Source organism: Zeugodacus cucurbitae, chromosome 5, assembly GCF_028554725.1.
Source record: "Zeugodacus cucurbitae isolate PBARC_wt_2022May chromosome 5, idZeuCucr1.2, whole genome shotgun sequence".
Lineage (NCBI taxonomy): Eukaryota > Metazoa > Arthropoda > Insecta > Diptera > Tephritidae > Zeugodacus > Zeugodacus cucurbitae.
Genome location: NC_071670.1, coordinates 47,784,562 through 47,797,687, shown reverse-complemented (window position 1 = coordinate 47,797,687; position 13,126 = coordinate 47,784,562). Strand labels below are relative to the sequence as shown.

At 35.6% G+C, this 13,126-nt stretch overlaps 1 protein-coding gene across 1 annotated transcript in view; it reads left to right on the top strand.

Moving 5' to 3' along the window:
• Positions 1–13,126, top strand: part of LOC128922274 (uncharacterized) — a 165,965-nt gene that overhangs the window by 152,048 nt on the left and 791 nt on the right. Inside the window, exon 4 of the mRNA XM_054232208.1 lies at positions 12,924–13,106. Within this exon, the coding sequence (XP_054088183.1) occupies positions 12,924–13,106 (183 nt within the window). The remainder of the gene's footprint in view (positions 1–12,923; positions 13,107–13,126) is intronic.

Genomic DNA, 13,126 nt, shown 5'->3' with positions numbered 1-13,126 from the left:
AAGCTCGTAATCAGCTAATAAAATTGGTGTTTTGCTTACGTCTGAAGACACTCCCCAAATTGATGTTTAAACGGACGAGACACAGCAATGTACCACAGCGACGGTTCTATTAAAATATACTGTTGCCATAATGCGAACAATATTCGCTGTATGATTTTATCAATAGAATATTGGAAGGGTCCAAATTGCTTTTTAGTAGCTGACTGGCGGGTGGTTGGGGTCGATCGTAAGTCTTTGCTCGCAATTTAGTTAAGACATAACAATGAATGGTTCGCCCTAAGCCATTTACAAGTGTGTTAACCATGTCATACAAGCCAAAGTATACAAGCCACATACCAATGAGATATGTGCTATACATATACTTAGTACAATATATTTTAATAAGATCTATCAACTCATTATAAGATTTCATAGAGCTATGAATATGATATGATTGATTTCGCTGTATTAATTAAAACACAAATCGGAGGAAGGGTGGTGGATATCAAATGACTTATTGGATATAAGTATATTTTACTTATGTTTACTTTACTATGCGTTGTTTCAAAAAGACTTTAGCAGTTTTATACGTAATTTTCGAAACTGTTTTGATGAGCTAAAATGTATGCAAAAAATCGTTCATACCATATAAGTATATCATAAATGGCACTAAACATCAATTAATAGAAAAATTTTATAAACAAACCTTTTAGTGAATCATCTTGAAGCAATCATTAGGTTTTTCGTTACTGAAAGTTGAGGAAAATCAAAATACTTTTTCATTTCTTCATTTTTTGGAGAATGTTGACACCAAAAAATTCATTCATGATATTGGCGAATTTCAGTCGATTTTGTGATAATTTTTCGTTACTGAAAATTTAAATAATTAAATTACTTTTATTCAGATGTTTTCCTAGTCAATGTATTTTCTGGTTATGTGATTTTCTGGGGTTATATAAATTAAAGCTTAACACTTTTTGATAAAAAAAAGGAGTTTTAAAGGAGATTAATTATAAATTGTATTTGCTTAATAAAGGGTTTTTCCATAAGAGCGGTTTGGGATATCAATGAAATTATTTATTCCTGTGAAAGTACATTCGTTGTCATTATTTATGGAACTCGATTTCTTTTGACCACCCCGGTAACGCTTGCAGAAGTCCAGACGCTGAATTCTATTTTGGACGGTTTTCAAGCATAAATCGGCCGATACTGTTGCGATTTCACGTTCGATGTTCGTACGAAGGTCATCAATGAAGCTAGCTTGTTAGCATAGACCATAGACTTGACGTAGTCCAACAGGAAATAGTTCAACGAAGTCAAATGGCACTGAGCCATTTCGTGAGATAACACGTTCACCAAACTTGGTTTTCAATAAATCGATTGTGACATTCGCTGTCCATATCATCCAATTCGGGGCAAAAATATTCGGTTATCCTTAAGCGGTAGCGATTCCCATTCACAGTAATGTGCCAGTCTTGATCATCACAAAAGAAGTACGGCCTAATGACGCCGCCGGCACATAAACCATACCGAACCGTAAATTTTTCGGGATACAAATGGAGTACGTGTGGATTCCTGCCTGACCTATAACGCATATTTTGCTTATTGTCCAAACCATACATCCAGAAATGAGCCTCATCACTGAAGATGATTTTTCGATAAAAATCCGATGAAATCTTGGAGATGAAGTTGTTGCTCGGCCCTATTCACGAACATACGATGATTCTAGTGGTCAAGCGGCTTCAGATTTTTCCTCAATTTGTTCGCAAAATTCGCCACAACGATGTCACAAACATCGTATCAGTCCACGTTTGTACCGTCCTATTGAAAACCTCTTTATTTTAATTTATATTTTGAACAATGTTTCGCCTGCGACCTTTGAATTCGAAGCCAGCAGTTTTTATGTTAGTTAAGCTACACTCCCTTATGTTATTAGTTGCCTTATTCAAAAAATGTATGAGTAGTAGTACGAAACTTCTAGATGGCTCCCTAAAATATATAGTGGACTTCAAGCTAATATTGTTTTTAATCGTGGTACTTAGTATCTGCTTTCTATATGTATTTGGGTTTATAACTATTTATTTTATTCTGTTTTGATGCAAAATTTCGTTCGAATTCTATTTTTTATATTCATTTATATTTTAAATGGTATAATTTTATTTACGGCAAGAGTCTGAAACTCTTATTAGACTCAGTATTTCTACTTAAAATTAATTTTATCTATATATTTTCCTTTCATTTCATTAAATGTCCAGTTACTGTTTGGAACATGTGATGATATTGCCTCGTCAACAGGAAAGTAATAGAGTAACTTAGTTGAAATGCGCCTCTACATAATGTGAAGCAAAAGTAGTGAGTAATATGTATAAAATCGCAAGAGTATTTAAAAAATCATGATATAAAGCGCTTGGCAAGGTTTGTACATGTTTAGGCATAAATCTCGATTTTTAGATCTCTGACAAAACTGTGGTTGCTAGATATTTATTATGATGAGATGTGCTGGTTTCGAAGTTGATCTCACCGTAGATTATCTTACGTGGTAAAAGCCATCTCTATAACGTGAATAGATCTTAGTAGTAGAATCTATTTCGTATTTATAATTCCCCTTTAATCCATTGTAGCGATTTTTCCACTTTTCGATACCATTTTTAATATAATTTGCATTTTTCTTCAAAATTAAATCCAAAGTCTGTGATTACCTCTATATAAATTTTTGGTTAGATTAAGCTAGGTTAGTCTGGTAGGCCAATAAACCACACATAGCCCAGTTTTGATCCTTTGCGATACCAGATACCAAATATTCTTTATGATATCTACGCTTGACGCGATTTTAAAAATGTTATATGGCTTCACTATCGATACTTCTCCCAGTTTCTCATACTGTGAGACCCTCAAATCATGAAAACGTTGCTTTGACAATGCAGGACAAGTGCACAATAGATGTTCAATTGTTAATCTTGTACCTTGCACCTGATATTTCCTGCAGTTATCTCGATCTGCAGTCAGTCCCATCTTATAGGCGTGTGCCGCCACCAGACAGTGACCAGTGAGTATTCCAACCATGCTCCCACAGTCCCTTCTATCAAGTGACAGTATGTATTTTGTGTATTTCAGGTATATCTGATCTCTGTATACATTATAAATAAATGTCTTCCCTGCAACCATTCTCTTTCAAAAAACTTTTGTACATCAGCACAAAAAATTGTCTTTTATTATAATTGTTTAACTTCAAACACTTCTCAGAATAATATTTTTTTGACTAAAAAGTCAATAGTGAGCTCGGACGCAGAACTTTCGTATAGCCAAATATTCATAAACGATATGTTCATATTTCTTTGATATTTTAAGAGTTCAAGCTGTCTTAATCAAGTTCATTATACGATGATCAGAAATCATTAAAAAATTATTAACAAAATTCTTTCGGTCGCCCTTTTTCCATGAATTTACTTAAAATTTAAATCTAAATCGAAAATCTTGGATCATTCTAAAAGTCATTTCTCACGAACCAATTTTTCGATAGCTGTGTAATATATAATCATGTGCTATTTAAAGGTGAAAACTCATAGGAAGAATATGAATTGTTCAGTTTATAACAATTTCCTCTATATATCCCTTTGTACTGTCGGGTTTTTGCGCTGATTCTGATAATTCTTCGTTCAAGTAAGAACTGTTAATTTTATAATGTGGTATTTCATGAGTAAATTGTTAATATATTTGTACTGAAATTAGAAGTTGTTAAGGAGCCAACTGCTGATATGATTCCAGACGAATAAGTCAGAAAAAAAAATAAAAAAGATTATTAAAATATTATTGAAGGAATATCCTATACAATGACATGCGATTTTTGAAAAATATCAAAAATTAATAAAATGGCGTAGTTCAGAAAAAAATCGTTTTTTTTTAGGTGAAATAATTGTTGTTTTTATGCTAAATTGAAAATTTTCAACAAATCAATAAGAGCGTAAGTCATTGTATAGTAAATATTCACTGAATTCCATTCAAAACCAATCAAGACACGACCTTTCCGCTTTCACAGGATATTTTTGAAAGTATAAACTATTGAATAAACTAAAAATCGATTTTTTGAAAATGTCACACTGCCCCTTAAACTCTGCTTTATAAATGACTCAAATGTCCTGAGTAAAAATATATAAACTCCAAATAAGACAGTTTTGTTGTGCTCCTGTTATTGTTACTTTCATATATTTTATACAACAAATTTCACATTTCTAAATTGTTTTATATAGTTATATGTACTCGTATGTATACACTGAGTGCATAAATCTTATTTAACAGTTAACACGTTTCCAGCAGTTGCAACAACAAATGAATATTTACATACTCGTTGACATATGAATGTTAGTTGACGATAAACGACATTTGTCGCGCACTTCACCTTCACCTTCTCGACAGGCCGTCAGCAGGAGTGCACAATTGTGACAAAAACCCAGTGCGCCAAAGTGCAAATGCGAGGAGCTGAGTGCTCACATTTCACAATTTCACACCGACAACCGTTTTGCGGCAAGTGCCAGTGCCACACTCGGAACCTTCGCTGGCGTTCAAGGGCTTGTAACACATACGTAAATTGCCGATATGTAGAGTGCAAAGTCCGGGGTACCAAGCAAGCAGTTGGCAAGTATCCTTGTACCTAAACGACTGTCTAAGAGTGTGCAGCAACTGCAACTGCATTGCAATGTGTGTGTGCGTGTGTGTGTGGCGACGGTTGTGCCGACGTACGCGCATAATTTTAAAGTGAGTTATTTAAGCCAACTTGACTTTTAAGTGGGCAATTAAGCATGCAGTATCATTCAGCGCAAGAATAGCAGCAACAATGTTGCTAATACAAGTACACACACACATACTCGTATATGCGCATTCTTTTCACTGTTTCGTGTGTGCAGTAAGGACTTGCTTTGCGCGCATTCAGGCGTTGCAATTCAGTTAGTCACTGCGTCATTGAGTTTCTAGCGCGTGAAAGAGGAGATTGTACGAATGGACTATGATTTTTTGTTGCACTGCCAACATGTGTAAATTCCAACAGAGGGCTTGCAATACTCTACAAAAAAAATGTATGCGCTTGTGCCGCAAAGTGTCGAGTGAACATTATTTAGAAAGAATGTACATATGGACCTTTGCATTTTATTGTGGAATAGAAAAAATCACGAAAACGTAAATTTGTTAAGAAATTTTGGACTTTTGTTGAATGAATAACCGAATTGCCGGAAGTTATAAAGCCGCTTAGAGCCACTTGAGGCCTCTCTGCATTGTTGCAAGTTGGACAAATATTTTTGAAGTAGTGGTGTCCTAGGATCTTAGCCAAAATGAACTGGTTTGGTAGTGTAGGCCATTGGACATTCAACCTGTGGTTCTTTTGGCTCATTTTCGGTCGCAGCAAGAAATTTTCAGAAGAAACACACCAATGTCTGAAGCTTAGTATTAAATGATAAAAACGATACAAAAGGTTATCTAGTCACTCATTCAGTTTTAGAACTTATTTAAGGGGACGCCCCCATTCTCGATTTCAAATTTTGGCGATTTTCAATGGGCTGGTAAATGAGCATAAATTACTTTTTAGGGTTGTAATTTGCATACATTTATTTGAAGACTTAAAAAAGAAGAAACAATTTCTATAATTATTTTGTTGTTGTTTTTTGTGGTCAAACAAAAGCCCTTCTTTTCGTCGACGCATATGATTTCCGCTCACTAGAACATCTCTGAACATGATGGCTCTGGTATGAACTAGGTTTATTAATTTCCCACAAAAATTAACAAAATGGCGGACCTTTGAAATTTTTTTTTTTTTGAAAGTCGCTTTTTTTCAGCCACAAATCGAGTTGAAAAGTAAAGCAGATCTTCACCGATTTGATTATCTTAGTTCATACTACAGCTATATATGTATAGAATAACGTATTGAAATTTGTAACCGATTGGATTAATAGGTTTTGAATAACTTAATGCACCAGTCGTAAAAACACTATTTCGAGAAAAACGCGGTTAAAGTTTTCAGAAGCAAAATCTTGGGTATAAAACCTACCTACGTTCAATCTTCAATCGGCTATATCTTCAAGAGTTTTTGAAATTTTCACTTGAAATTTTAAAGGAACATTCTTGAATAGTTATGGGTTCCAATTAAACTAAAAAAATCCATTTTTTTGAAACCGAGAATGGGGGTTTCCCCTGAAACGATTTTTGCCTAACTATGAACGAATGTTTTTTGGATTGAAAATATAACTTGTCGAAGAATCATATTATAATTTTATATTTAATTAATTTTATATATTTTGCTGTAATGGTCCTCCAATATTTTGTGTATGTTTCTATCTTGATCCCCTAATTTGGGTGAAATATTTGTCTTGAGGCAAATTCTTGGAAATACGATCGATTTTATCACAAGCTGAATGAGTCGGAGTGCTGTGTTGATGATAGAGAGCACTTTGCTTGGATCCAAATGTAATACACAGTAATATTGCTTAAAGCAATTGTGAGTTACAAAATTGTATTTCTAAAATCTTGCTGGTCGATCTTCTGTGTAATTATTCAACTTTCATGACAAGGTAGGACCGGATTTCATTTATTATGAAGAGAGTTGTGCATAGTAGTAGTGAGTCCATATCTTAAACAATGGTTGCGTTACCAGTTAAATCATTAATACCTTATATGGAAAATCGACATTGGACAAAACTAACTGTGTATAAAGCGCTACAGAGCTCCTATCTGGCAATATTACACATCTTTGGAAGATCTTGACATAACCTAGTGAAAACGACACCATGGATAAGCCAGCCGGCGGAAGACCTGTGACGACGAATACCAATCTAATCACGGAAAACATCGAGCCGGGATTGACGGCCAGGAAGGTTTTGCTGTGTGTTTGGTGGGATTGGAAGGGAATCATCCACTATGAGCTGCTCCCACATGGCTAGACGCTTAATTCTACCATTTACTGCGAACAACTGGACCGTTTGAAGCTGGTGATCGGCCAACAGGAAGGGTGTAGTGTTCCACCAGGACAACGCCAGACCACACTTCGTTGATGACTCGTTAGAAGCTACGGGGGCTCGGATGGGAGGTTTCATCGCATCCACCATATAGCCCGGACATAGCGCCAAGTGATTACCACCTGTTCTTGTCCATGGCGAACACCCTTGGTGGCGTAAAGTTGAACTCAAAAGAGGTTTGTGAAAAGTGGCTGTTCGAGTTCTTCGCAAATAAGGGGGTTGGCTTCTACGAGGGAAAATTAAGAAGTTGCCGTCTAGATGGAAACAGATTATCGAACGAAACGGCGCATACTTGAACTAAATCCGATCACTGTAAAACTTTTTATAAAGCATTGAATAAAAAGCAAAAAATCGGAAGGAAGGAGATATTTGCCAACCTAATATATTATTAATTATATTAGAATGTAAGTTTCCTAAAAAAGTAATGGTCATAATCAATGTTTTATTCTTATTTCAATAGTGTCTAATATTTTTCGGTTAAGCTTATATGACAGATGTTGATGGATCACAAATCAGTATGTTTCGAAATATTTTTATTTTTTTCGAAGATCTATCTTCGATAAGCGGAGACAACACTGCTTTACTTATGGTATGGTTGAAAAATATTGACTTGATCCGATATTCAGTCGTGTGTTGTACAGTGCAACGATTAAATTTGTATAATTTTCACTTCATGCTAAGAAGGCGATATGAGAATTGTACGTATACGTATTTATGCAGTTCTCTTACCTTATCCTTTTAGTTTCTACTATTATATTTTTTGAATATCATACATTCTTTTGAATATGATTTTAAAGATCTTTTGAATACTATCTTGAATGTTAACTTCAACTACTCTTAAACCAACTAAGACTTGAACCTATTTTACTTTATCATAGATTTCATTTTATCCAAACAAATTTGAAGTTAATTTGTATAACTAATACCAACAACAAAGCAACCATTAAAGATATTTCTCTAGGGCTTCCATGTCGTCTGAGTGTCCCACGTTGCATTCTCTAAAGCTATTTCCATATGACACCTATGACGGTAGATTTAATTATTCAAATCTCAATTTCCAAGGATTATGCCACTTAATTTAATACAAACACAGACACAAACTTGCACAGCTAAATGCCTATGCATGAAAATCTGTATAAACATCTATCTGCATATGGCATTCGACAAAGGGTTGCACGGTAAGCCAGGGGAAGTACATGAAATGCCACTATGCTACTACAACTCAGCTATATGCCTTTTCATTGTCTTTGCCTTAATTTCACTTCATTACCCGCAATTACTAAAAATGTATATGCATTAGCTCATAAAAAATAGTTGCGAGTAAAAGTGAAAACCTTCAATTTACCGGCTACACCACATATCAGTCTCTTGTTGATATTGTTGTTAGTTGCATGTGTTGTTGTTATTGTCAATTGCCTCGCAGGCACCTAGAACACTTTCACTCGATTTCACTTGACGGATAAACAGCACCAGCCGCACAGCACAGCAGAGCCTAGCGCTCGAGCTGCCTTAGTAAAGTTGGGTAATTAGAAAATTTTATGACAACCTGAACATTTCCTTGTTAAACACACATAAATAACAACAACAACAAGAGCACAGTACACAACTAGCTATATTTCTCGGCAGGCAGTAAGCCTTTATACACCTCCGCTGTGTGTCTTCCTACACACATATATACGAGCATGTATACATGTGACCCACAACAAAAGCTCCAATGATATGAAATAAAGCACAAAAGTGTCCTTTTAGAATATTAATAGAATGTTGCATATTTTAAGGCCACATAAGAAAAACATAAGCAAAGTTATGCTTGGCAAAGGAACGGAAAGGACCTCAACGCATATGGTTATCGCTGTTAGCTGTAGTTAGCTGGTAAAGGGTTCACTATTAAAAAACAAACGAGCAGCAATTTCAGCAAAGCATAAAAGGAATACAGGAAAACACTTCACATCGCTTGTGGGGGTAAACATATGTATAAACTATACATATATGGTATATATTAGTATAGGTATTCATATGCCACTCTCTGTGCGATAGAGAGAAGCGTGTAGCAGTGAAACTGCTATAAATATGAATACCATACTAGTATTAGTTATATATTGGACATACAGACATATATTCCCGAATAATACTGGCACCCTCTATATGTTGCTTGTATAAATATCCGTCATTTTATTTGAGGGTGACGGACGCATCAAAGCGTTTCTGCAATAGAGGAATTGATATAAATTATTTTAAAGAATAGTAGGCAGCGAAGTTTCGCTTCACGGTGAGCTAAAAAAGCGAAAAATATGGAATCTTCTCCGCAACATTTTCTTCAAATTGAGATCCGAACGAAGCATCCACCGTGCGAAGTTGAAGAGTGTATAATCCTTGTAAAAGTATCAACTAAAGAAATAGTGAGCTTGAGTGTTGGATGCCTATTTCACAATACCACAATTTTCGTAACCTTTTCAATCGATCTTTAAGGGGCTATACCAGTGTAACCTATGAAAAAGAAAGTACTCAATCGATTGCTTCGAAGTTTTTTGCACATAATAAGGTATATTTTCAGCTACCTTTCAAGATTTTTTCTTTACAAAAATATTGAAAAGGTTAAGGTTAAGAGTTTAAAGTTTCAACAATAGAGGTTTATACCAGCTAGCGGTCTCTCTTTAGAACGCTGCGATTCAAAAACTATTCAAGATACGATCTTACGACAATCACATGATATTTTTGAAAGTATAAACTAACGAATAAGCAAAAAATGAAAAAAATCGATTTTTCGAAAATGTCTAATCTCCAATAACTTCTTCATTTAATACTCCGATTATTTTGAGTAAACACCAGAGTTTTGAAATTCTTCGTTGAAGATTGTGGATCCGTTGGTATTTGTTGGGGCTAAAACCTCAAGAGAAAGTAATATATGTAAATTGTTGAAGCAGTATACGTAATGAAGAAACTTTACCTACCAGCAACTTAGACCTAGATAAACTACCAACAATTTATTGTAATGATCTCATCACTTTCCAAACAACGTAGGACGTTGTCGACCTAAAAATGCCTAGGCCAAAATTTCTGTTATTTTTTACTAGTTTGATTAATATGTTTTACTTGCCTGGACTTTTATTAATCTTCAATCAAAACTCGACTCGTCACGAACGAGCAAAGACAACTTTATGTCGATAATGGCGAAAAAAACTACGTTACCTCCGGACGGGAGGAACAAAAGCCGATCTTTTCTTAGTCCTGAATTAACTACGCTAAGGTGAAGTTTTTGTCATTAAGACCAAATTTGGGCATATTTCTTAACCAAGTGCCGGCATTAGGTCAGATGTGATTAATTTGTTGGGTGTTGAACGAAATTAAACGACAAACCCCTGGCATTCAAATAAGAATTCATGAGGGGTTCAAATAATAAGTCAACAAACTCACTTTTGGTTGTTTAGTAGTGATTGACAGCCATTAAGTGGGCGGATGACTAGTATTGATTAATATTGTAGTTCAGAGCTCGATTAGGGTTCTGTTTTGAGTATATTGGATTCAATCTTCGAAATATTAAATAGACTTGTAGGCATAAGAAGATAAATTTAGACAAATAAAATATTTCGGTTTATATTTTAGACTTAAACAAATTTTTAGAAGTATTTTTTTATTTTTTAATTTATACAATTTTTAGAATTAATTTAAATTAAAAATAACGCAAAAAGGTTGTTAGAAAACTATCAAGAAAAGTATTAAAATAATACTCAGACAACAGCACAGCCTCTCCGAAAACCGCATGCGGCGCAACTGGAATTCAATTAAATTGAATTTAAGCAGCATTGCAGACATTGAATAATAAAAAGCTTTCTGCAATATATCAATACTTACAACAACACGCACAATACTGTCGACCCTAAGCCATTCTTCTTCAAATACACCTACGCAAGTGGCGCCAACTGGCAGTCAAGTCAAGCACTCAAAGTGGCATCAACCGACTGGCAACGAAAGTAACTCAATTTATGACCGAAATTTCACTCGCTGCACAAAGCATTCGTTTGACTGTCTGTCTGTGCGCCGAGACTCTGCTAAATGCCAAATACACACACAAGTAGTTAGGGATAGCTGCGCTTGAGTGCGGCGTGTTTGGTTGTGGTGGTTTACTGGTCTAGACGCCGACAACTCGGTTTGACTCCCCCAAACAGCAGGAATTGTGCTGGTGCTCTTCAAGTGTAAGCAAGTTGTCAGCGTATTGTTGTAATTGTTGCTTGTCTTCGGCAGACAGCCATTCAAAATCGCTTTCGTCAACACCCAACCAGTGCCACCATCCGTAGCGGGGTAGTGCTACAGCCCGCCTGGTGAGTGGTTATCCCTAAAAACAGCCACAGACGGACATATGCTTAGGGGCCACGCATACTAATGCTGTTTTAGTTACTCGTTTATATAAAGTGAGTGGGAGTATATATGTAGATGCTAGTCCTCCTTTGAGTTCTCGCTTATACATATTTACTTCTGTATGATTGCGTTTCGTTTGCGTCTTCGAAGGCGTCAACTTTGTGTGGACTTATTGCGTTGTTGTTTTTCTTTTTGTTGAAATATATTTTTGCGTAAAATTTTACGCCCCTCCCTCCACGCACCAGTTTCTAATCAAATAAATTACTTATCTAGCATGCGGCTCTCGAATCTCTAGCAATAAAGTAAAAGACTTGCCATTGTTCAGATATTCATATCTGTGTGTATTGTATATATAATATAATATCATTCCATTTCTCACTTTTATCAGTTTTAACTTATTATACTCTTGCAACAAAAGTTGCTAAAGAGAGTATAATAGTTTTGTTCACATAACGGTTGTTTGTGTCACTCAGAAATAAAAGAGTTAGATATAGGGTTATATATGTATATATAAATGTTCAGGATGACGAGTGGAGTTGAAATCCGGATGTCTGTTCGTCCGTCTGTCTGTCCCTCTGTCCGTGCAAGCGATAACTTGAGTAAAATTTGAGATATCTTATTGAAACTTGGAACACATATTCCTTGGAATCTTGGCGAAATCGAACTATTACCACGCCCACAAAATGGCGAAAACCGAAGACTTTTAAAGTGCCTTAGCTAAGTCATAAATTAAGTTATAAGAGTAAAATTTGGTACAAAGGTTCGCACTAGGAGGGGCCATATTTGAATGTAATTTTTTTGGGGAAGTGGGCGTGGTCACTCCCCTACTAAGGTTTTGTACATATCTGCTAAAACTATATCCACCAAACTTTCTCGAGTCGGTTCTTTTAGGCTCTTCCTTATACAGTCCAAAAATGGAGGAAATCGTATTATAACTACGTCCAACTCCCATACAAAGGTTATGATGAAAACTACTACTACTACTGAAAACTACTACTACTACTGAAAACTACTACTATTTTCAGTAAAGAAAACCACCAGAAACCTTAAATTTCATTATAAAAATGGTACACAAGAGCTACACTCAAAATAGTATACACAATTTTAATTGGGCGTGGTTCCGCCCACTTTTGGGTCAAAAACGATATATCCGAAACTACTCGACTAATTGCAGTGAAATTCTGTTTGTAATGTTGTGAAAATAGGGCGAATCGGTTCACAACCACGCCTACTTCCTATATACCAGAACTGTGAAGTCGACCTGAATCGTTTACTTTACAATATATAAGTTAAGCGCTAGTGAAGATATCGAAACAGAACTTTGCACAAATACTGCATTTATAGTGTGAGATCGCCTTTGTAAAACTCGTCGAAATCAGATAATAGGATTTCAAGGCCCCATATATTCAAGATGAAGACCCCAGTGCTTCTAATAAATTTTTTACCAAAAATATAGATAAGTCTCTCAGATATTTTGAAGAAAGATAATGATAATGGATAATATTTTAAACAATTTTTTGTGAATTTTGAAACCCACCTCATCTCTTAAATGAAGTAATGAATTTCCTAACAAATATTTTCATTACACAGGTGTCGTTGGCATCGCGCTCGGTCGCACTATCGTGGCGTGGTTTGGGATGTGCAAGGGTGTGCGCACGATCTTCAGGCCACTTATTATAACCGTTTGTGTTCCATTGAAACGTTTACCAGCAGCTTCCGGTTTGGCGCTGCTCATTTCCGGCTTGTTTACGTTCGCCTGCGGACCATTTATGGGTAAGTGTCAGTCGATATCA